Consider the following 25892-nt stretch of genomic DNA (forward strand, 5'->3'; position numbering starts at 1 on the left):
ATGCTGTTAACAATGTTGTTATGGCGTAAAACTGAACGTAGGTAGGTAAACTAAAGGTAAGATGGTGGTGGTAAGGTAACACTGGTACCAACCAAATTAAAAAAAAATCTGACCCCACTGGGAATCGAACCCGGGACCTCTGGGTCTGAAACACTAGACCACAGAGACGGTCGACACTACAGGATGAACACGACATCGCGTCGTGGTGCCGGGGTGCTATCGTACTAAATGTTTAAGCTGAAAGTGGGCCATGTCACTGGAAGACTCGGTATTGCACGTGTAGTTTGATGAAGGAAGGAAGCACCTGCGGGCTCTGCAGGACCGGTTATTGTGAAATATCTTTGGGTGAGGTGAGGCCAGTCTGGTGATCTTATTGTCCAGCAGTGGAATTGTTGAAATGAACAAACAATCGATCACTATTGCACAAAAATCGCTTCAGTCTTGATGATTGAGTTTAAAATCTAGGAGAAACGCGTTTTTAAAGTTACTTGTTTAAATACTCGCACCGATTTGTAAACATTGTGTGACTTTTGGATAATTTCCCGATATTACACTTTATCCGCGGCGCATAAGCTTGTTTTCGCGAGGTTTTGCGAGATGCATTGGCGGGATGCACTCACGGGTCGCACGAAGTTCATAGGTAAACAAGCCGGTATATAAACACCATGCAGTGTCACTGAGCACACACCCGTACTGTTTGTGCCTGTGACTGCATCCAGCAACCAGCCATCTCAGCCCTTTGCAAAATGATGGTGAGATAATGCATTTTTATATTATTTAAGTTAACTACCTGGCTAGGGTACAAGCTTAAAATTTTTTAATCTAACGAAATACCTAGTAGGTATCTATTTCATGGATTCATCCAGATAGTAGTTAGTGGTAGTTGGAAATAGTAATTTAGTTTTTACAACTTGTTGAACTCCTTACTGATAGCAGTACTTACTTAAGGAGCTCTATATCATTGTTGACGAGTGAAAACCTCGAGAGTATCGAAAACAATTTTTTTCAGGAGAGACAAAGAACCCTCTCCTGAATATTTTTACGAGTAGATGGGACGCGATAGATGAAACTACAATCATCCCATTCGAATATAGGTGAACTCATAATGTGCGTTAAGAGGTTTTCTACTTTTTAAATTAAAAAGTGTTTTTGGTAAAAAAACGACTTACCTACGAGGTTTTCACTCGTCAACGACCATATCTGCCAATAGGCAACCTAAGACGTAATATAACACTAACTTAGTAACCGTGTTTTAATTTTTCTTATAATATCCAAAATTCCATACTGTTCCGATTTTAATTTGTAGTTATTAGTTGACTTCCATGATGACTATGTTAATAACTAATATTCGAAATCTAAGACTAAAAATAATTGATACTAAACGTTCCATACTCATACTAGAGATGCATAGTTGATGAATCTTCTGTTTTGAAATATTGCTACATCCATCGGTTAAGTTAAATAAGAAGGTAAACACCTTAAAATGTCTTGCCCATACGTAAAGGTTATTAGGGAAATGCAACTGTGAACTCTAACCTTTGCCGGTAATTTTGCATAGCAATTACATTACCATTAAAATTCTAATCTAATGATTATTTTCTGATGACAGCCTCAAAAGTGTTTTTACTGTAATATGTCCTATTAATAAGCTTATAATATACAGGGTGGAATTTTGTAATGCCACCCTGGAGGGAAAGTACTTTTAATACTGTAGATAGAAAATTTTATTCAAAGAAAACATTCCTTAATTTTTGAAAAGAAAGAAAACTGCATTTCAAAGATTATACCATACAATTTTCTGTAAATAATTAAAATAATTAATGATTTTATGGTTTTCCTTTCATTTGATTTATCAAGTTTGTTAGAGAGATTTCTCGAAAACTTTCAGAAATCGCGGAACATACATAGGGGTGATTTGGATAGCCCTCGTGATGCTCTACCTCAGGGCTTCGGCTTGTCACTACTTTTTGGGACAAAAAGCACGTGACCTGTATGTGCTGCTAGTAAATTAAAATAATTTAAGATATTACCTTAAACTTGGAATGCTTTTGTTATTGCACCTTCTGATGTCTTAGGTTATTTATATTTATTACATGCGAATGACACTTAAGTACCTATCTACAATATATCCATAAATATAAACTTAAACTAACATAAATTTAAGTCATACCTATTATCAAAAACGTTTAGTAAGTACTGTCAATTGATATGAACAGTGCCGTATTATCCATAAGGCACTTTAGGCCAGTGCCTAGGGGCCCACTATGGCCAGGGGCCCACTATGACCAGGGGCCCAGCACTCCCGATAAAAAAATGAAAAAAAAATTTTAAAGATTATTTTTATGCAACAAAACTCAAACCACCTCAAAACTTCGCCTTATTTTGGTTTACACTATCAATCGTCATATTTTGATATTGTGGAACCTAATTAATTTTCGTGACGTTGGCATTAGGTACTGCTTTGGTTTACATGACAGGTCGACGTTCGACGCCCTTCAGAGGCTAAAAAGCCTCACTGCGGAGGCTAGGGAGAGGGCTGAGGGTGTGTTGGTTGTATCATTCGATATAGCCAACGCTTTCAATGGTCTTTCAATTCCCTCATTCCACCATACTCTAGGCACTTCAACATCACGGAGTGCCTCAGTACCTTTGAGCGCTGCTGGCCGATTACTTACGGGACCGCGAAGTCCTGTATGTTAACAGAGACGGCCAGCTCAAACGGCGCGGTGTAGCCAGCGGGGTTCCGCAGGGTTCAGTGCTCGGTCCACTCTTGTGGAACCTAGGCCTCAACTGGCTCCTCCGGGGCGTCCTTCTCGCGGGCATGTGTGTCACATGCTATGCGGATGACACTCTGGTCACTGCCCGGGGAAGACATTTGGGGCCGCGGCACGGCTGGCGTCGGAGGGCGGCACATTAATCGCTCGCAGAATACGACGCCTCGGTCTGAAAGTCGCGCTGGAGAAGACTGAGGCCCTCTTCTTTCTGGGGCCTCGCCAGCGCGCCCCTCCCGACGCGTTGAGGACGTCCAGGATTGACGTCAAAGGCCAAATGAAATATCTGGGCCTCACGCTTGACGGGAGGTGGCATTTTAGCCCGCACTTCAACGGGCTAGCGCTACGCCTCCTCAAGGCAGCCGGCGCACTGAGTTGGCTCCTCCCGAATTTGGGAGGGCCACAAACGAGGTGTCGTCGACTTTATGCCGGCGTTCTGAGGAACATGGCGCTGTATGGCGCCCCAGTCTGGGCGGACGCACTCAACAAGAGGGAGAATGCTGCCCTTCTGCGCAGACCCCAGCGGGCCATAGCACAGAGGATCGCAAGGACCTACCGCACGGTAGGGCACGCTGCGACGTGCGTCCTCGCTGGTACTCCTCCTTGGGAACTAGAAGCTGGGGTCTTGTCTGTCATCTATCACTGGATGGCAGACCAGAAGGCGCGTGGAAAGCGCCCGGCCCCGGAACGGTGCGGCGCCGTCACGAAGACATGACTCGCGCGCAGTTTGGCCGCCATTGGTCCTGTTCTGGACTAATGGTTGGACCGACCGCACGGGTTTCTCACGTTCCGTCTGGCGCAGGTGCTGACCGGGCATGGCTGCTTCGGTTCGTACCTGCAAAGAATCGGGCGAGAGGAATCCCCGTGTGCCACAAATGTGGCGCGGCGGATGACACGGTGCAGCACACCCTCGCGGTCGGCACAGGCTGGGAGGAGCAGCGCCGTGTCCTCACTGCGGTCGTGGGCCGGGATCTTTCGCTTCCGAGCCTGGTCATCGCCATGCTGGGAAGTGAAGGATGCTATAAGGTGGTCGCCTCCTTTTGCGAAGAGGTCATCCTTCAGAAGGAGGCAGCGGAGCGCGAGCGAGAGAACGATCCTCTCGCCCCATCGCTCCGCAGGCGGAGAAGGGGCCGGAGAAGGCGGTTGTACGACCGTTCTACTCTGCCCCCAGGTGGCGGCCAGCAGGCCGGGGATGCGGGGGCGTGTAGGGTCTGCCGTGTAGGCGAGCTGTCACTGTAGCGTGGTATCGCGGAAGTCTAAGGCTACGGCCGGATGCTCGCGACCCCCCCACTCGGGCTACGACGGAACGCCGCGGAGGTTTTAGTGGGTATACCCCGTCCTTTTCCCTTTTTAGGGCGCCAGGAGTCCCACACACCACCCTGTTCCCCGGTAGTGGTGACGGTGCGTAAATCATTTCCTCCGCGACAAAAAAAAGGGGGGCCCAAAACGAGCTGTGCCTAGGGGCCCCGAGATGGTTAATCCGGCCCTGGATATGAAGTCAGGGACTGTTTGCCTACTGCAAAATGAATGTAATTTTGATAGATGCTATTTTGCTATTATTGCTAAGTACCTACCTACTTTTGTAAGGCTGGATTGCACCACCATCTTACTTTAACTTTGAAAAACGTCAAAAATCTGTCAAATTCCATACAAAAACACCGGTTAACGTTATAGTTACGGTCAAAATTAGGTGGTGCAATTCAGCCTAAGACTGCAGCTAAAAAAGTGAACAAAAATATTTATTTATTTATTTTAAAATTAAATGCTCATAAAACATTGTATAAGGCGGACTTAATGCCTTTCGGCATTTTCCTCAAGTCAACCTTAGGGCTTAACTAAAAATAAAGTAGGCGGTATAAAATTAATATTGTATAATAGGTACTGACGAATATCGCTGTCCCGTACTAAAGGAACTGAAGAAATCCAGCGACCCGCTTTCTAAAAGTGATCTATTTTGTGAACTATCGGGAGTCTAGTAACCGAATCCTCTTTGAACTTAAATGCCGCGAAAGCTTTACCTCAAGATTTATCTCCTTAGCTTCGAACAAAGCAATTTAAATATTTATAAAATCCACGGAATCAGCTACATTGTGGTAGGATTATTTCAAAATACGGGCATGTCGATGGTGTCCAATTATATTATAAATTTCTTCTGCTTTCATGCAAATCATCGTTAGGTAGCTCAGGTCATAAGTCGTCACGCTCAACATTCGCAAAAGGCAAGCCAGTGCATTTCGCACACAAATGCGATCGTTGTCGGGTCACGGTTCGCCTACCTCTTGGATTCCCGACAATGTTCTCTGCACTCCTCCGTCACGTTCTGGTGTAAGATATGACGTGTATTTACATACAAGTATTTACTTTTCAACCGCACATCTCAAACTGACAATCTGCAGACGTGCTTTTTGATAGCGGTAAAGATAACATCTTTATGCATCTCATCCTCTTGAGATGAGTAATTCTTTGTAATGTTCATATTTTAAGGGCAGTTTCTTAACCAGGAAAGACATTAAAATACCTACACAAATTAAAAGCTCTTTATGAAGAAAATAGCGTCCTTTCCACGTAGTACATCTTAAAATAAAGTACCTATTATTTTTATATTCCAAAGTTTCTGATTTATTGATTGTTATTGCTAAATGATTATATACTTTTATTGTGAAAATAAAATTGATAACAGAGACTCAAATCCTTTCACAAAATATATGTAAAGTAGTAGGTTTATAATAGTTTTCGTCTGAAATACGCACCAAAAAAAATGTGTTCATGTTACAGGTACCAGATAAGGGTTCCTTGTCACTACGGAACCCTAAAAAATGGAGCTTTTGTAGGTATTACGGAAGGTTTAGCCCGAGAAACCCCTTTAGAAAAACACAATTTACTACTTCAATATTCAGTAAAAGTTTTGTAATCAAGGTTTCTTCATGTTACAAACTTACCGCAACGAAGTATCCAACAAAGATCTTGGCGATTGCAATATGCATAATGAATGCATACATGCTCGTAATGCTTGCGCTAATATTATAATGAATAAGCTTAATCCCATTTAAAGACGATATCGACTAAGGAAACGTCAAGATAACTAGTACCTCATTGAATCCTTGTCAATCTCTTAAATAGATTGCAACAGACCGAGCTTATTCAGGTGTATTAATAGTAAGTAATTGTATAAATGTCTTTAAGATATTCTACTCCTTCTTTCCTAATCCTTTTTTAAGGCCGGGTAGCAGTGAAAATGGCGAAAATGAGGTTTTCATTTTTGATTTTTGAGGTACTAAACAGTAAAATTAAAGGCTAAGATTTTATTTGGGCATAGTTGAGGATATTTTCTAGGGCTATTAACGGATGGAAACACGATTTGATGAAGTTGACTCGATAGAATAAATTCCCAAAGTTACCTCTATTCGTTTTCTATTTATGGTTTTATTTTTTAAATAAGCGATTTGAGATTCTGAATCTTTTACTAAACTAAAGTTCAGAAATAACTTGAGGGCTTTTAACGGATGAAATTTTTATATTGGCTCTTATTTAGTTACTATGTTAAAAAATGTGGAAAAAATCGCCCATGACGGCTTGGACAATCTCAATCAGTCGCGCGGTGGCGCTTACGGAGGACGGACGCGTGTCAGTTTTTTGGTCGTGACAGTTCGCGATTTGTCAATATTTTTGACAATGATGACTTTGATGAGTCACAGTATAATAACATCAGTGTTACTGGAGAAAGCTAAAATTTTTGATAATTAAGAATTATGAATTTTGTCTACCTATTGAAATTTAAATCGTTGGCATCCTTTTAAACTAAGACTCTACTCATGATACATTCCTCAAATATGAGACAAAACCAATGAGTTAAAATTACATTTTAATAGTACCTACATACAATCGTCTTCACTCTTTAGAAGAGCACACTGACACAAATAAATAATAAAAAATTAGGTCAGTGGGTCAAATATAGGGGCAGCTGCACGTCACTGAAAGACGATTCTGTTTACTCGGCATCTGGGCTGGAGAACATGAATCCTTGCTTACAGATGCAGATGTAAATAGAGTTATAATTGGACAAATTTTACATGAAATGTTTAACAGAACTCAGTTAAAAGACACATACATGGAATACCAATAAGGTTGCGGAGGGAAAGCTACCTATTATAAACTAGCGGCCGCCCGCGACTTCGTTCGCGTGGACCTCGTTTTACCCCCGTTAGATATGATGTTTTACCTCATTTTACCCATGTTGATAGATGGCGTTTCACGGTTTCCCCCGAATGAATATTTACGAACGTCATACCGTAGTTTGTCCAGTGCTGTAGATTTTAACCAATGACGATAGATGGCGCTTTTAGACACGTCTTATTTATTTATTGAAATTTATTTGCCACATATCGTCATAATGTTAATCTGGGTTATAAACAATAATACTGTAAAGTTTCAACAAAATCCGTTCAGTAGTTTTTGCGTGAAAGAGTAACAAACATCCAGACATCATGACATCCAGACATCCAAACTTTCGCCTTTATAATATTAGTAGGATATTTCACAATCCAAACTAATATTTACTATTTAGCATTTACTTACAGTAAATATTAGTTTGGATCGTGAAATATTTAAAATAAAAAAAAGAATAAAACAAAATAGGGTTTCAAATTACCTATCTATAATCTAATATTATAAAGAGGTAAAGTTTGTGTGTTTGTATATTTGTTAAATTGTAAGGGGTAATCTCGGGATCTACTGAACTGATTTTAAAAAATCTTTCACCAATAGAAAGCCACATTATATCTGAGTGTAATAAGTTATATAAAAACCAAAAAATTCCACGCGGGCGAAGCGGCGGGCGGAAAGCTAGTTTATTTATAATTATGTAAGAGCATAATTATTAAAGTCGAAGTCAAACATTCTTTATTTGTGTGGACCTATATTAACGAGAGATTACAAGAGATTACAAGGCGTCAAATATTTCAAGAAAAAAATTAAAAACTATTATAAAGCTAAATTTTGCTCTCATGGAGCCTTTACCTACTCTGACAAATTAAGACTTAGAGAAGAAACTAATAATAAAACTATTTAACTGTCCTGCAATGAAAAGCTTGATCGGGTACAACACCTCAAGTTATTTCAGAACTTGATTTCATTAAAAGACTCCGAATATCAAATCACTTAGGTATCTAAAGTCAAACGATTCTGAAATGTCAAGTGGCATAAAGTTGGGACTAATGAATAACCCATTAAGATAGTAGCGCCCTCCTGTCAATGACATACCTGGAACGATAGAGTATTGGACAACTAATGAAAATGCTTTGTCCTAAATGACTGACGGATATCGTAGAGACCTGAAAGTTGGAAGGTGTGTTCTTTGTATGACGTAGGCATCTCATAAGAAAAGATTTTCCGAAATGGGGTCATGAAATGAAGGGGGTGAAAAAAGGGGGCAAAGTTTGTATGGGACAAAGTGATTCCTTGGTTCAATCTACTTGAAATTTAGCTTAACAATTCCTTAATATAATTCATGAAAGACGTGTGGAACGGGTAGAAAGTAATTTTGGCAGTCATTTTCTTCGAAGTTGATATCAATACTACTTAGTGCCTTTGATTTAATTACTTTTTATTTTTACAAGTGTTTGAAAACTCCATGTCAGATTGTGTTCAATGTCAAGTGAAATCTCAAATTGAAATGTCTCAATCTCAATGAGGAGACTCTGTATTTATTCCTAGAATTCCCCTAACACCGTCAAATTGCCCTTTCGAATTCAAGACAGTGCAGTTTCCCATCAGTCTGCTTCGTAATGACTATAAACAAAGCTCAAAGTCAAACTCTAGGGACCTCTGCTTAAACTCCCATGAGTGCACAGAGGTAAGCAGGTAACCGCGTGTGATGCTCATAATAATTTTCGATACAGAACCCCGTACATACGTCATACATATTATAGAAAGAATACACCCAGACCAATACAAACAAATATGTTTCTGCAATTTTAGTATGATATTTTTATTTATTAATAAACAAAGAGACTGAACAAAATTAATGCGTGTACTGATTAATGTTATTAACCACATGCAAAGCTTCGTGAATTGCAACAACTATAATTTATTATCCAAGCTCTAAATAATCGCTACTAAGAGTAACTTATCATAAAATGTTTTTCCAGTCGCTCAAGCTTCCAAGGGCCTACCGATAGGTCGGGTGACGTAATCTTGAAATTCTTTAAGCCGGCGCAGAACTTCCAGAAGGTCAGGCGACGCCACGGCCACTTTGAACCGTGTTTACTTCTGCAGTTATATTTCATATTTATTCGATTCTAGAATATATTCCCAAAAAGTCTGTAAGGTGTTTTAATTTGTATCACTTGGATATGATTTGTATTAGAAAGTGTTGTGAGTGTGACGCTTGAAGGGAAGGAAGTCGACCTAACCTAACCAACTGCGTATTTCTATACTATGTAGCTGGAAATTGTGGCGGGAGCTCTTTGGCGCGCTGTCTTCGGCGAAGAATTGCGCGCGCAGATTTTGACAGCGCGAAATACCTACTTTAGCAGAAATACCAAGCCTTAAGTACATACATATTTCAACCTGTAAGTGTCATAAAATCTGTTTGAAAAGTGTACCTGTAGTAACGTATTATTCCCGTATGCAGGCCCGCCACCAACCGGCCATTGTGGAAATCATTGGGGGAGGCCTATGTTCAGCAGTGGACGTCCTATGGCTGAAATGATGATGATGATGATGATTATTATTACCTTACTAATATTTTTATGAATTCGAAAGTTATCCTGTTCCTATTACGTTTTCATGCTTAAACTACTGAGCCGATTTAAATGAATTTTGGTATAGAGACAGTTTGAAGTAGTTTAGGTCTCGGTACCTATACCGAGGTACATAGGATAGTTTTTATTTCGGGTTTTAAATCGCGTGCGTTAAAGTTTTTGGACAGACAGATTCGAAGATTCGAAACTACATAAATAGAAAGGGAGGGTATTTCATATATTTTTTAAAGACTGGTGGACCCTCTACGTTCAAGTTTATTAACCACGTTACTATCAAACTCCCATATCCTATAGTAATATAGGTACTATAATCTCCTCGTGGGGGAAATCTCGTGAAAATATATGCATATATTCAAGTATTGTCACATAAACTACAAAATGCGGTGTGTGGTTTCAGCACGTCTTCTTTATCGCGCTTTATTGTTCGCGGTGAAATGCACAGAGCTTGCTAGTAGGGTTACCACGCCATAATAATTTCAGAAAATATTTATGGATCTAGTATTGTATTCAGAACGGGTAAATGTGCTCGTTAAAAGCTCAGTTACTGTTTTTTAAAATACGTTTTAGATTCATTTTTCACTTTGGTAGATATTTCTTTTAATCGACAGTTTTAATGTCGTGTCCGATACAGAAATAATATCTATTACTCACAAGTTACCTACTTAGTAAAAAGGAATGCTCGATCCGCAATTATTTCTAAATATTCCAAATAATGGTGACCCTACTAGCAGTCGACTTTCGCTCTTCCGCGCGAAGTGTATTTCCGCGAACTATGCACGCACGTTACATGGATTACGTTGGGGCTTTGAATAATTTACTGTACCACTTGTATTTATAATAGAGTTAATCATTTTGGTGACGAAGTATTCATAACATTCGTTTGGTTCTATAATTCGTTGAGATTGATAATCGAGAAAACGAATTCGAATTTTGTGCAGAAAGAAGTGAATAGGTAGGTATAGGTACCTGCTTACATTCCACGGCGATAAGTGATTTACTTGCAGGCTACAATAAGTTTTTAGAGGCGACGGCGCATCAAGCTCAACAACCGTGGCATCTTATTTTATGTATAATGAAATACTATTTTGCATCAAAAATAATCTAATGCCATGTTGCACGTTTACTTTCAAATTTCAATTTCGCTGTCCTTTGGCATTTTTAATACCCTACTGAAAACCACTTGATCTCGTAAAAATTTTAAAATGTCCAAACTTTTATGTGGTAGTTATTTATTTTCTCCAAATAGGTACAGGCTTTTAGAAAGTGCTTTTGATTATTTTGGACATTCATAGAATACTTACCACATTCTTTACCAAACAGCCTTTACGGCGCCTTAAAAGGCTTTTGCTATCAATTCACAAGAATGCGTTGTTGCTTGCAAGTTGATGTTCAATTGTTTCTCCTGGCGCTTTGCAGATCTCACTGTTCCTCGTGGCCGCGTTTGCGTCGACGCTGGGTGCGCAGGCGCCGCAGCAACCGCCCGGCGACCAGATCCCGATCATCCGCTTCGAAACCGACGGACCCAACGTGGATGGAACTTATAAATGGCTGTAAGTTATAAAAGTCATAAAATCCGATGACCTCATAAAGGTAGCAGAAAGGCTCTGGATGCGATAATGGAAATCAATGATGTCAACATCATCATAATTACAGCCATAGGACGTCCACTGCTGGACAAAGGCCTCTCCCAAGGATTTTCAAAACGATCCGCATCCAAGTTCTTCCCGTGACCTTCACCAGATCGTCGGCCCTGCCCACACTACGCCTTTCGGCCCGTTGCCGTCACTCGAGAACTGCTCCAACGTAGGCTTTATACTTGTAAATCCGAGATTATTGCTTTGCTTTCCCATTTCAGATACGAAACTGGGAACGTGATCAATGCGGAAGAGTCGGGGTACGTCAAAAACTTCGGCAAGGGCGAGGGGGAGGAGGTGCAGGTGGCTGAGGGGAAGTTCAGTTACAAGTCCCCGGAGGGCCAGCTCATAGCCCTCACCTACATCGCCGACGAAAACGGCTTCCAGCCACAGGTATTGTTATACAGGGTGTTTGGTAGAAAGTAACACAAACTTCGTGAATGTATAGGTCATTTTGAGAATAAAAATTCGCTTATTTTACTTAAGTGAGCTTACTGTTTTTTAAATTTATTTTCTTGTTTAAATTTTTTTTCGAAATTTTACTTAGATAAATTTTATAAAAATATTTTTTTTTCTCGCGTGTTTGTCTAACCTTCTACCGAACACCCTAAGTATCTAAGTATGGGACAACGGTACATCGAGCTATTACATTGTTACCTCTTATGTTGTTGACATTAAATGGAGTTCACAACAAAAATGTAGTCTGCTATGCTGTTGATAGTTGATAGTATATTTTTATAGGCTGCGTTTCGCTGAGTATTTTTATGTCCTTAAAAATTTGCCAAGTGCGTGTCGTGCCACGCGCAGTTAGGGTTCCGTAGTTGTCCGTCGTAACCACAATATATTTCAGAAGCAAGCAATTACTTCATCTGAAGTCACTTTTAATATTTTCTTCTAAGGATTTTTTATTAGGTGTGAAATTTTATAATACACTAGCTGACCCGGCGAACTTCGTACCGCCTTAGCGTAGAGATTTTCTTAATATTTTTTTCCGTAAGAACCATCCTTGGACTTCCACAAACATTTAAAAAAAAGAATTATCGAAATCGGTTCAGCCGTTCACACGTGATGCCGTGACAACGCGAAACGGGTTTCATTTTTATATATATAGATGAGTAAAACGACAATTACCTACTCTTAAACTAACTGATCTATCTTAACCTTCAACATTTTGCAAACGGAAGCCTAAATCGAAAAATGGTCTTAGAAATCCCTAAGCCATTTTAAAAGACCTATCCAACGATATTACACAAGATGGGGAAGAAGATGAAAAAAAAATCATCCCCACTTTACATGTTGGGGAGCTACCCTAAAAATTTTTTTTCAAAATTTTATTCTACTCTTTTGTCGGCGTGATTAATATACATACCTCCACAAAATTACAGCTCCCTGGTGCCAATAGTTTCCAAGCAAAACCTCGGACAGACAGACATATCGAAACTATAAGGGATCCTTGTCAGTACTACGGAACCCTAATAAAAAAATAGAGAGAGATTGGAAATACAAAAAATCTCTAATAAAGAGTGTAAAGCATGAATTATTAAGCTTTATACTAATAAATCCGAGTTTTAAAAAATAATTATTTTTGTAAGGAAACATATTGTTTTTTATAAGATGTTTCAAGATTACAAAATACATTATGCCATAAACGATCAATTCTAAATGGATACGCCCAATTAGATTCACGTTGCACGCATTTTAAATGTAGAGATACACATTTGGCTATTTCCCATAGACGATCGTTTAAGATCAAGGTCGCCTCACAACTCTCAAGTCCATTAAATCTAACAACTACAAAAATGCTCGTTTATACAACTAATTGTATAAAATGAGTTAAAGCCACTTTGTTCTGAATTGAGACTTATTTTATAAAACAATAAAATGGCCATTTAGCGGTTCCTGAAAAAGTTTCAGCTGTCTGAAAATCCCAATTCCAGTAGGATATTGTAGCCCTTTCAAATATGATATGAGTTAAGCGCGTCACACACGGCGAAGATAATATAAAATATATATTATATTAGAGCATATTCTAGAATATCACTCACCATAGAAATCCTATGAACCATCACACACGACGAACTTAATATATCTTAAGCATCTTAAGATACTGAGCGATATTGCAAATAATTTCGGGTTATAATATGTTATCTTAAGATACGAAATAGTTCAACTAGGGTGTAGTAACTTTATTATTATGGGGGTTAAAGATTTTAAGCTTTTGCTCCATCTTCTGGTTTGTCACTTTCCATCATGTCAGGTGCAGGCCAAAGAGCCTATGGTTTAAAAAATATATAACTTTCTTTTTAAACTAGATTACCAATTCGTGTATCTTTCATTAATCATCAACTACTTATACATTCCGATTATACACGTACAATGACACAACAAAATGGCCTCAAGGGGCAATTCGGTTGCAATGTCGATTGTCGTACCAAAAAAGGATGCGTCATTACTGTATTTCACCAATTATGCAATGCAATGATCCATAAAACTGGACAACATACCATCACACTTACTAAGGTTAACATGCCTTCCGGTATAGGTAATAGAGCCTTGACTTTTGTCTCTATTAAAGTCTATTATTTCTGTTTATAGTTTTAAAGCTTTTTGGGTCTGTCGATATTTTTTATATCAAAGAATTCTTTGATGAAACCATTCGGGCTAGGACGCGCGCCGTGATAAAATCTTATCGATGATTTTAGATGACAAATGTATGGGCTTATCGCGTGAAATCGATAAAATGGCGTGATTGATTATGCTATCACGGCGCGCATCCTAGACCTACTGGTAATGATTTATATTATGCTATAATGCTCTAATAGTAGTGCATTTAACCTATGATAAAAATAGTATTATGTATTATTATGATAGTAATAGTAAAAATGTAGTTTTCATGGGAAGTAAAATTGTTTTAAAATGTTAGAAAAAATTAGTTAACTCGTTGAAAAAAACCTAAAATAACTTTAATGATATATTATTGCTCTGGTATATCACGTATACCGAAGCGATATAAAAACCTTAACACATAACGTATTCACGGAATCCAGCGCAGTTAATGTTTATGTCTTACAATTAATTTAACAGATGTTAAAGTACCAATAAAGATTATTGAGGCATGAGATTTTTTATGGCTAGTGCTAAAAAAATATTGCGATACGCAATAGTTGATATTAAAGAGGTAGACGAGATAAAACATAGCAGTGTTATGTTATCAGTACCTCTAGTACGAAAAACTTTCGAGTTCGTTTCGTTGCGTATTCAAAGTGTCATCGAAAAATTTTGTATGAAAAATTAAACAGCGCCCCCTAGGGCGGCTATAATATAGGGGGCGCTGTTTAATTTTTCATACAAAATTTTTCGATGACACTTTGAATACGCAACGAAACGAACTCGAAAGTTTTTCATTATGGGGGTTAAAGATTTTAAGCTTTTGCTCCATCTTCTGGTTTGTCACTTTCCATCATGTCAGGTGCAGGCCAAAGAGCCTATGGTTTAAAAAATATATAACTTTCTTTTTAAACTAGATTACCAATTCGTGTATCTTTCATTAATCATCAACTACTTATACATTCCGATTATACACGTACAATGACACAACAAAATGGCCTCAAGGGGCAATTCGGTTGCAATGTCGATTGTCGTACCAAAAAAGGATGCGTCATTACTGTATTTCACCAATTATGCAATGCAATGATCCATAAAACTGGACAACATACCATCACACTTACTAAGGTTAACATGCCTTCCGGCATAGGTAATAGAGCCTTGACTTTTTGTCTCTATTAAAGTCTATTATTTCTGTTTATAGTTTTAAAGCTTTTTGGGTCTGTCGATATTTTTTCAAAGTATCAAAGAATTATTTGATGAAACCATTCGGGCTAGGACGCGCGCCGTGATAAAATCTTATCGATGATTTTAGATGACAAATGTATGGGCTTATCGCGTGAAATCGATAAAATGGCGTGATTATGCTATCACGGCGCGCATCCTAGGCCTACTGGTAATGATTTATATTATGCTATAATGCTCTAATAGTAGTGCATTTAACTTATGACAAAAATAGTATTATTATGATAGTAATAGTAAAATATATGTAGTTTTCATGGGAAGTAAAATTGTTTTAAAATGTTAGAAAAAATTAGTTAACTTAACTCGTTGAAAAAAACCTAAAATAACTTTAATGATATATTATTGCTCTGGTATATCACGTATACCGAAGCGATATAAAAACCTTAACACATAACGTATTCACGGAATCCAGCGCAGTTAATGTTTATGTCTTACAATGAAATTATTAACAGATGTTAAAGTACCAATAAAGATTATTGAGGCATGAGATTTTTTATGGCTAGTGCTCAAAAAATATTGCGATACGCAATAGTTGATATTAAAGAGGTAGACGAGGTAAAACATAGCAGTATTATGTTATCTGTGGTTGTGGTATGATTTGAAGTTAGTGTTCCAAGTCTTTTGAATTTTTTTCTCTGGCTTAACTATGGTAATTTTCTCTTTAAAATCTTTTTTTAAATTATTTTCTAAGATATCACGTTTTTTATGTCAAGTGTTATTATTGTATTATAACCATGGTTTGACTTAATGCTATTTGAATCTACACTTAACACTGATATACAGAACCACGACCTATTTAGTGCACATATTTGTATTCTAATTAGGTCATTTTTTACTCTACATAATGGGAATTTAAAAAAACACTTTTATATGTCAATTGGTTATCTATGTTAATATATTGCCATATCGAGACTTAAACCCGTTCTTTGTTCAATCTAACCTCGGATGAACAACACTAAATCTAGATAATACAACGTAATCAGCATTGACCTACTGAGTATACGAAATAACTTTATTTAAATGACATTTTTTTGCATTTCATCTGAATGAACATTTTGAAAACAAAGGCCAATTCAAATAGTCATCATGACTAAGATTATTCGTCTCTATAAGTTATTAAATATTAAAGTTTTTATTCCAATGGAATAAGTCATAGTTTCTTTCAACACGTATCTACAGGGTGTTAGGTAAATGGGTATATGAGCCGACACTAGCCCATGTTAACATGGTCATATAAATGGTATGGTGAAGTCAGAAATTTAATATCATCACTTAATTTTTTTTTAATTTTCATACAGAATAAATTTTATAAAATCCGATTTGTATGAAAATTAAAATAATTAAAATGAAGATATCAACGAGCCTGGGCTTCGCTTCTCGAAGCCCACACTCGGCCTCGTCGGCACGCGCACCGACGATCGCCAAACGGCTAGAGTACCTTCTGTACTCGCCACTCTGCCCGGTGAAGCTGGAAAAGCTCCTCAAGCTACCAGCGCGCGTCCCTTCAAAAAAAAAAAAAATTAGTCTTTATTGGGGTGTCTGTTTTTTCTTCCTTGATGTATTTTTGACAAATATCTGTGTGATATACATAACAAATATAAAATGTAAACCATATTCTTCTTCTTGTCGTGTCGACAACAATCCTACACAGCGTCAGCCCAAAACTCCGCCACAAGAGTGGCGTTGGCGTTGTCAGTACCCTTCATTAAATCTTCCTGTGCGTGCAGTTATTTGGGCACGCAGGGCACGACATCATGTAAAAAACTATTACATAAACAATATTAACGAATATATTACTTACTTAATTCAAAAAACTCTCACTCTTTTCTGGGTAAATTTAAAATATAACCTACGGCATTATTACCTAGTGCGAAAATGATATCAATAAGAGCTAATATATTTATCATTATAGAGAGAACAGCTTATTAAACTAACAGAAAACGACATCAGATTAGATATAAACTTCTTATCCAAACTACAAGGTTCAAGATCAATTGGCAAATGTTATAATGGCTTGTTGTCTGTACAATGGTTAGTGTGGCAGAGCTTTATCGAACTTTCAGTGAAAAGTAACACCCGTATTTACAAACGCTTGCTTAAGTGAAGCAGCAAATCGAACGCACAGTTGAATAGAGCTCTGTGATTGGTTCGTATGTCACCCTGTGCGTCCATGCGCACTATGAGACCTCATAGTAATGTTTGTGAATACTTGCGGAAGTTAATTACAATATTGTGTTTGAAGAACAATTGAGCAATTAAATATCACCAAAGAAATGAATCTGCCCACACGCAACACTGGACACCTCATTGTTAGGCCTAATAACATAAAGAGATTGATTGACACCTTTAGGCAAGATGGTTATGTAAATGCCAGATTATTTAATAACTTGCGTCTACATACCTAGGTTTTGTTTCTCAACTATAGCAATGTTCTAAGAATTGTCTTAAAATAGAAAGACAAACGTAATAGTTATTTGTTCAACTAAAACTCTATTGACTTATATTATTTGGCACTAAATGCCTTCTTCTACCTTCTAACTTGTTATATCTGAGAAAAAATATATCTATCTATAAACAATAAAGCTTCATGTAAATATCTACTTTAAAAATATGTAAGATTCCACAATTAATCAAACAATAATAATTATTATAAGAACGATTAGTGCACCTGTTACAACTATTTATGAAGCCTCAGTGTTTAGCTTGGACGTGGACAACAATAATAACGTAAACTTGAAAGCATTCGAGTAAAAATACTTAGTTGGATTTTCATAAAGCTTTTAGTTATTGATGGGTGAACTAAAAGTATTCTAAACTACAATGATGAAGTAATGCGCGCTTATTAATAAACTACTAGCTTTCCGCCCGCGGCTTCGCCCGCGTGGAATTTTGTCTGTCACAGAAAAACTTTATCGCGCGCGTCCCTGTTTCAAAAACCGGGATAAAAACTATCCTATGTTCTTTCCCGGGACTCAAACTATCCCTATGCCAAATTTCATCAAAATCGGTTGCGAGGTTTAAGCGGGAAAGCGTAACAGACAGACAGACAGACAGACAGACAGACAGACAGACAGACAGACAGAGTTACTTTCGCATTTATAATATTAGTTGGGATTGGTTGGGAAGTTGGGATTATCGTTTTATTACATACTAGCGGCCGCCCGCGACTTCGTACGCTTGGATCCCGTTTTACCCCCTTCATCTACCTTACGCGGTTTAGATTTTTTCATACAAATGTTTTTTCCCGCTAACTTAATTTAATTTAAGAATTTTGCAATATCCTGTTATAACTAAGCTTTAAGTTTACTAAGGTACCTGCTTGCCGAATTTCAAGCGTCNTATAGGTAATAGAGCCTTGACTTTTGTCTCTATTAAAGTCTATTATTTCTGTTTATAGTTTTAAAGCTTTTTGGGTCTGTCGATATTTTTTATATCAAAGAATTCTTTGATGAAACCATTCGGGCTAGGACGCGCGCCGTGATAAAATCTTATCGATGATTTTAGATGACAAATGTATGGGCTTATCGCGTGAAATCGATAAAATGGCGTGATTGATTATGCTATCACGGCGCGCATCCTAGACCTACTGGTAATGATTTATATTATGCTATAATGCTCTAATAGTAGTGCATTTAACCTATGATAAAAATAGTATTATGTATTATTATGATAGTAATAGTAAAAATGTAGTTTTCATGGGAAGTAAAATTGTTTTAAAATGTTAGAAAAAATTAGTTAACTCGTTGAAAAAAACCTAAAATAACTTTAATGATATATTATTGCTCTGGTATATCACGTATACCGAAGCGATATAAAAACCTTAACACATAACGTATTCACGGAATCCAGCGCAGTTAATGTTTATGTCTTACAATTAATTTAACAGATGTTAAAGTACCAATAAAGATTATTGAGGCATGAGATTTTTTATGGCTAGTGCTAAAAAAATATTGCGATACGCAATAGTTGATATTAAAGAGGTAGACGAGATAAAACATAGCAGTGTTATGTTATCAGTACCTCTAGTACGAAAAACTTTCGAGTTCGTTTCGTTGCGTATTCAAAGTGTCATCGAAAAATTTTGTATGAAAAATTAAACAGCGCCCCCTAGGGCGGCTATAATATAGGGGGCGCTGTTTAATTTTTCATACAAAATTTTTCGATGACACTTTGAATACGCAACGAAACGAACTCGAAAGTTTTTCCTACTAGAGGTACTGTGGTTGTGATATGATTTAAAGTTACTGTTCCAAGTAGAAGGTCTTTTGAATTTTGTTTTTCTCTTTAAAATCTTTTTTAAATTATTTTCTAAGATATCACGTTTTATATCAAGTGTTATTATTGTATTATAACCATGGTTTGACTTAATGCTATTTGAATCTACACTAAATACTGATATACAGAACCACGACCTATTTAGTGCACATATTTTTATTCTAATTAGGTCATTTTTTACTCTACATAATGGGAATTTTAAAAAACACTTTTATATGTCAATTGGTTATCTATGTTAATATATTGAGACTTAAACCCGTTCTTTGTTCAATCTAACCTCGGATGAACAACACTAAATCTAGATAATACAACGTAATCAGCATTGACCTACTAAGTATACGAAATACTTTATTTAAACGACATTTTTTTGCATTTCATCTGAATGAACTTTTGAAAACAAAGGCCGATTCAAAAAGTCATCATGACTAAGATTTTATTCTAATAAGTTATTAAATATTAAAGTTTTTATTCCAATGGAATAAGTTCTAGTTTCTTTCAGCACGTGTTTTTCTCATAAGTTGTATGTATAATTATTCTTTATTGGCGCGAATAATACTTTAAACTTCTGTGTGATTTACACCACAAATATTTATTTATTTTATTTTATTTAATATTAATATATAAAATCTAAACCATATTTAACTTGGATTACTTACTTAGTTAACAAATCTTTAAAGTGTTTTGGACACTTTTTTCTGGACTTGTGCGAAAATTATAACTATTTATGGAAAAATTAAATGATTCTAAAACGGTGCAATAAGCGTTATTTACGAGCAAGTCTATTAATAAAACATTATTATCATATGTAGAGTCAACAGCATATTAAACTAACAGAAAACGACTACCGATTATAAACTTCTTATCCAAACTACAAGGTTCAAGATAAATTGGCAAATATTATGTTGGTTTGTTGTCTGCACAATGGTTAGTGTGGCAGAGCTTTATCGAACCTGGGAAAAGTACCGTATTCACAAACGCTACTTGCTTAAGTGAAGCAGCAAATCGAACGCACAGTTCAATAGAGCTCTTTGATTGGTTCGTGAGTCACCCTGTGCGTCCACGCGCACTGTGAGACCTCATAGTAATGTTTGTGAATACTTGCGGAAGTAAATTATATTGTGTCATCGTACTTTGAAGAACAATTGAGCAATTAAATATCACCAAAGAAATGAATCTGCCCACACGCAACACTGGACACCTCATTGTTAGGCCTAATAATATAAAGAGATTGATTGACACCTTTAGGCAATATGGTTATGTAAATGCCAGATTATTTAATAACTTGCAACTACATACCTATCTAGGTTTTGTTTCTCAACTATAGCAATGTTCTAAGAATGGTCTTAAAATAGAAAGACAAACGTAATAAGTAGTTATTTGTTCAACTAAAACTCTATTGACTTATATTATTTGCACTAAATGCCTTCTTCTACCTTCTAACTTGTTATATCTGAGAAAAAATATATCTATCTATAAACAATAAGGCTTCATGTAAATACCTACTTTAAAAATATGTATCATTGCACAATTATCAAACAACAATAATAATTATTAGAACTATTAGTGCACCTGTTACAACTATTTATGAAGCCTCAGTGTTTAGCTTGGACGTGGACAACAATAATAACGTAAACTTGAAAGCATTCGAGTAAAAATATTTAGTTGGATTTTCATAAAGCTTTTAGTTATTGATGGGTGAACTAAAAGATTTCTAAGCTACAATGATGAAGTAATGCGCGCTTATTAAACTATACTATGAACATATTTACATGAATCACTAAAAAGATTAATGGCAGACTAAAGTGGGAGCGGTCCTGGCATATATCGCAAATTGCTTGGAAAGTACGTATCGCGATCGCGAATCGCGCCTGAATCATCTACGGTTGCGCAAACCGTCTAAGGAAGGCCCGTGCTCAGGCGCATGTGAGTTGGCCAACACATGCACAAATGTCGCTACAAATATCAAACGTTGACCTGATCACCTGACCCCATGGTTAAAGCTAGTGTTTCTTTTAGCGCACTAAAATTGATAGAAATATCGTTAACACTGTTGAGAAGCAATCGATCGGGATATTTCGATGCTTAAAGTTCAGTGTTGCAGCAAACGATCATTCATTGGCAAACCGGCAGCTGACTTACATAACCCGAACATCTGATTTAAATCACGGGCTCATATATCACTGTTGACAAAAATGTAAATTTCAAATTGGTTTTGGTAACGATCGGGTGCGGCTTTTCGATGAGCGACGCGTGATGGGTGCGTGACTTCTGGGCTTTACCGTATTAATGTTTCCAAAAGTAGGACATCATTCGATTTTGTTAACAAATGTGTAATTAACTAAATATCGAAACGTGAACTTTAAATGTCACCAGTTAACAGAGAAATATTAAATATATTAAAGCCAACTTGAAAAGTAGCCATAATACTCGTAGGTACCTACTATCATTTTAGTTTTGGTATTATTCATCTAGACATGATTGTCTAGATGGCAAAGATTGGCAATTTTATCCTAAAGACTACAGTTTTAAATAGAAGTTTATCATCAAACTAAATGACTTTGATAGTAAACTGTGTAGGCCACGGTCTTTATAACAAAACAACGCTCAAAACTGGATTCAATTTCAGTCATATTTCTCCTGTCTATGAATTAAACCTTATGCATGCAATGAAATGAAATTCAAATACTGAAAAGCTTCAATCTAAGTTTTGAATTTAATTGAGTTTTGTTATTTATTATGCACTGTAGATTCTAACTGAAACTAATGTTTCATTCTTACGACATATCACTTAGTTATCGTTATTTCAATTATATTATTTTTTGTTTTTCCAGGGAGAACATCTTCCCACACCACCGCCGATTCCGCCGGCGATTCAGAAGGCCCTCGAATACTTGAAGTCTCTGCCGCCCACTGCCGCCGGAGCCTCCTCCAACGTCCAGCCCCAGTACCAACCTGCACCGTTTAAGAATAAAGGACGGTTCTAAAAGCCCCTAGAATCACGAAATATATTTTGACTCATATACGACTCTACCATTTATTACTAAGAACAAAATACTTGCATACCAAAACGTTGGAGATTGATGTAAGAAGTTATTTTCTGTAAAATCCTTAATTAATAAATCGTTATTCGATGTAGCTGCTACGAAATCTGTATACATTTAGAGTATTATTATTAGGCTAAGCTGATTTTAGACTGAAAGATTGTAAAAAGATCTGGCTAAATATACCATTACAATAGTTAGATATAGCCGTTAAGATTTAATCAATATGTTTAAGATTTATTAAAGTTTATAATAAAATATATTCTCATATTTTTTGTTTTACTTGTCAACTTACATAGATAAGATTGATGGGGTATTTTTTGTTACCTGACTTCTTTTTGAAATCTTTGTGGCGTCTTAGGACAATAAAATGTGGTTTTAGGTTATACATGTGATATTTTAAAGTGTTTTGGCAACTGATGTCTTCCTAACGACCGTTTAGTGTACCTAGTGGTCCGCGTACCGGAACTACCGGACTACTAAGACAGAGCTCGCGGGTTCCATCCTTGCACGTAAGTAAGTATACTACACGTATGTTTATATCCGTTGTCTACCCATAATACACATATACAAGATTAAGTTAATAGAAACTTAATATATTCATTATGACTGAGTTTGTTGCGGCACTTCTTCTCAGCACTTCAAATGTTGGTCTCGAAGAACTGGTAGGGCAAAAAGATTAAGAGACATGTCATTATGAATGCTCCTTAAGAGCAAAACTTTAAGTTTTTTATTTAATTAGTCTTTAATTTTTTAAATTTAAATTTTACTATTTATTTTGACGATTTGTAAGCACTTTTATTAGTCCATGCAAATAAAGGAATTTTGGCTTTGACATTATGCCTTTAATGTAACCTGCTCTATTATACGTCTATTATAGTCATGCCTGAGGAATACGTTAAAAAGGTCAATAAACAAACTTGAAATTAAAACAAACGAGTAACATTTATTTCTTATATTTAATTTATCAAATTGCAAAGTCGGAGGTTATACATAGTNTACATAGTTGGAGCAATGCGGAACAGCGTTTCTATTGTTGTTATTTGTTTGAACGAAGGACGATGGCTTCTTTAAAGCTTAAAGACTTGAGAACATGGGTTATGGCTCATTTTGATAATGTGATCTTGACTTACACTAAAATTATACTAATTTACAGAGTCCATGAAGAGGTTTGAGAAAATTAATCTGCAAACTTAAACAAATTATAAATATTTATTTATTTATTCATTTGCATTAACATATTAGTGCCAATGTTACAAATACAATGAAACCTACCTACAAATGAAAGCCGAAGCTTTTGTATTTAAAGTCCTTTTATCTCAATAATTTAAATCAATGTTCGTTTGTGGTAAGTGAATAATTTCCGTTTCACCTAAATATTTGTGTAGGTACAGTCAGGGTCATATAATTCGTGACACCCAAAGCATAGAAAAAACAAATTTGCCCAAAGTGGCCAATAACTTGACAACACAACTTTATTCCAATTGTGTTGCGAACTTTGGCTAAACGACGACACAACTTCAAGAAATCGACTGTAAAAAAACAAACCATATAAAGTCATGTATCCTAGTGTGCCATACTTGTGTTACTAACCTACGTTTTATATGAATTTGTATGCACAATTCTTACTGAGCCTTGATGCTTACCATTATGTTTATCAGTTTCTATATTATTAAATTTATTAAGCGATTACCTTCCCATGCAATGAAGGCTAACTGATGACAAAGAGATATAAGTAGAATTAACAAGTTATAATTTAAAATCCCATTTAAAAATAAATAATAGGTATACCTTTTCAACTAATCGTAGCTATTGCTTAGTTCAGTTTGTTTGCTTTTAAAGTGGAAATATTATAGCCCATAATTCCGCGTATTCGAACCTGCAACCACAGCTTGTGCTGACTCACCCTCCAGGCGACTAGCTGTCAGAAGGTGTAACGTAACTATAAAATGCCATCAAAACGTTTTCATGTAAAATGTTATCAAGACGAAACCGTACATAGTTCGCTTTGTGAAATTTATCAGATATCATGTAGATCCAAGCTTTTCTTGGATCTTTATGATCCTACTAATAATATAAATGCGAAAGTTTGGATGTCTGGATGTCTGGATGTTCGTTATTCTTTCACGCAAAAACTACTGAACGGATAGAATAACATTTAATAGGCTATAATTTGTGACCATCTGTTACAAACTAAGTTTCACGCGGGTGAAGCCGCGAGCAAAAGCTAATTCTATAAATTCTACGCGCCCTAACTATACAAACTCTATAGTATGTAGCAGGGCCTTTTCACTATGTCACGTGCGCGAAAAGTGAATCGACTATTGTGGTCAAACCACTTGTAGCACAAGCATATTTAACTTACCACGAAGGGTTAACGGGAGTATTTACAAATTGCTAATATTCTTAAAAAAATATAACGTTCTTATGAATTGTAGTACATACAATACAGGTAAAAGCTGTTTTTAAAGCACGTTTGGTTCGCTACCTTTATGAGGTCGTCGGTCCACCTTGTGAAGAATCCATGTCCAGAAATGAATTTCACTCGTAATAATATCAAGCTGAGCTGAAGCTGAAATGCCCAGATCTTGTTATAAGCACAGTATCTAATGAGAACAATAGGTATGAATAGAGTAATTAAACTTATCTTAGCTGGTATCTTAAGACTTGTTATGCGGTCTGTAAATACCTTGGACATATTTCAGAGTAACGAATACCTACCTCAACACTTTTTATCAACAACTTCTAAAACGAATATCGAGCTTTTTTTTTAAAAAAAGAAAGGTTACCATACCTTTTCGATAAGTTGTTTTGTTAGTTATTCTGGACAACTATCAATGATTGTTTAACTGATTCGTAATGGATTACAATGCCAGGGGTCGCGGGTTCGATTACCACACAGTACAAACATTTATGTGCATGAACATATTTGGGAGCATTAGTCTGGGTGTTTACTATATTGTATATTTACAAAAAGCGTATAAGTATGTTTATATTAGAGATGAAACGGATATCCGGTAACTATCCGGTAGGCCGGATATCCGGCCTAAATTTACTATCCGGCCGGATACCGGATAGTAACTCACTATCCGGCCGGATACCGGATATTAAAAAACTACGACAATTTCCTATTAATAAAATGAAATACATTAATCTTTGAGGTAAATATAAATAAAATGGCTTTTAATAATGGCGGCTTTTATTTAAAGTCCAAAAAGTTACAAAAAAGCCATAGAAACTTATGACCTTTTCAAAAAATAATTTCCTTTTCTGGGCTATTCACTCTAATGACGAATACATAAATAGTAAATACTAGCGGCCGCCCGCGACTTCGTACGCGTGGATCCCGTTTTACCCCCTGCATCTATCTTACGCGGTTTAGATTTTTTCATACAAATGTTTTTTCCCGCTAACTCCCGTTCCCGTGGGAATTTTGCAATATCCTGTTGTAACTAAGTTTTAAGTTTACTAAGGTACCTGCATGCCAAATTTCAAGCGTCTAACTTAAGCGGTTTAGATTTTTTATACAAAAGGATTTTCCCGCTAATTCCTGTTCTCGTG

At 36.6% G+C, this 25892-nt stretch overlaps 1 protein-coding gene across 1 annotated transcript; it reads left to right on the forward strand.

Annotated features, from left to right (window-relative positions):
* The first annotated feature begins 322 nt into the window (after positions 1–322).
* Positions 323–22553, forward strand: CPR33 (cuticular protein RR-1 motif 33). Its single transcript, XM_028302718.1, has 4 exons — positions 323–752; positions 10949–11082; positions 11388–11559; positions 22122–22553. The coding sequence occupies exons 1-4, from the start codon at positions 747–749 to the stop codon at positions 22272–22274; spliced, it is 465 nt and encodes a 154-aa protein (XP_028158519.1). The 5' UTR covers positions 323–746; the 3' UTR covers positions 22275–22553.
* The last annotated feature ends 3339 nt before the right edge of the window (positions 22554–25892 follow it).

The sequence above is a fragment of the Ostrinia furnacalis genome, unplaced genomic scaffold (assembly GCF_004193835.3).
Source record: "Ostrinia furnacalis isolate ACB-3 unplaced genomic scaffold, ASM419383v2 OfSCF1146, whole genome shotgun sequence".
In the NCBI taxonomy this organism is placed as follows: domain Eukaryota; kingdom Metazoa; phylum Arthropoda; class Insecta; order Lepidoptera; family Crambidae; genus Ostrinia; species Ostrinia furnacalis.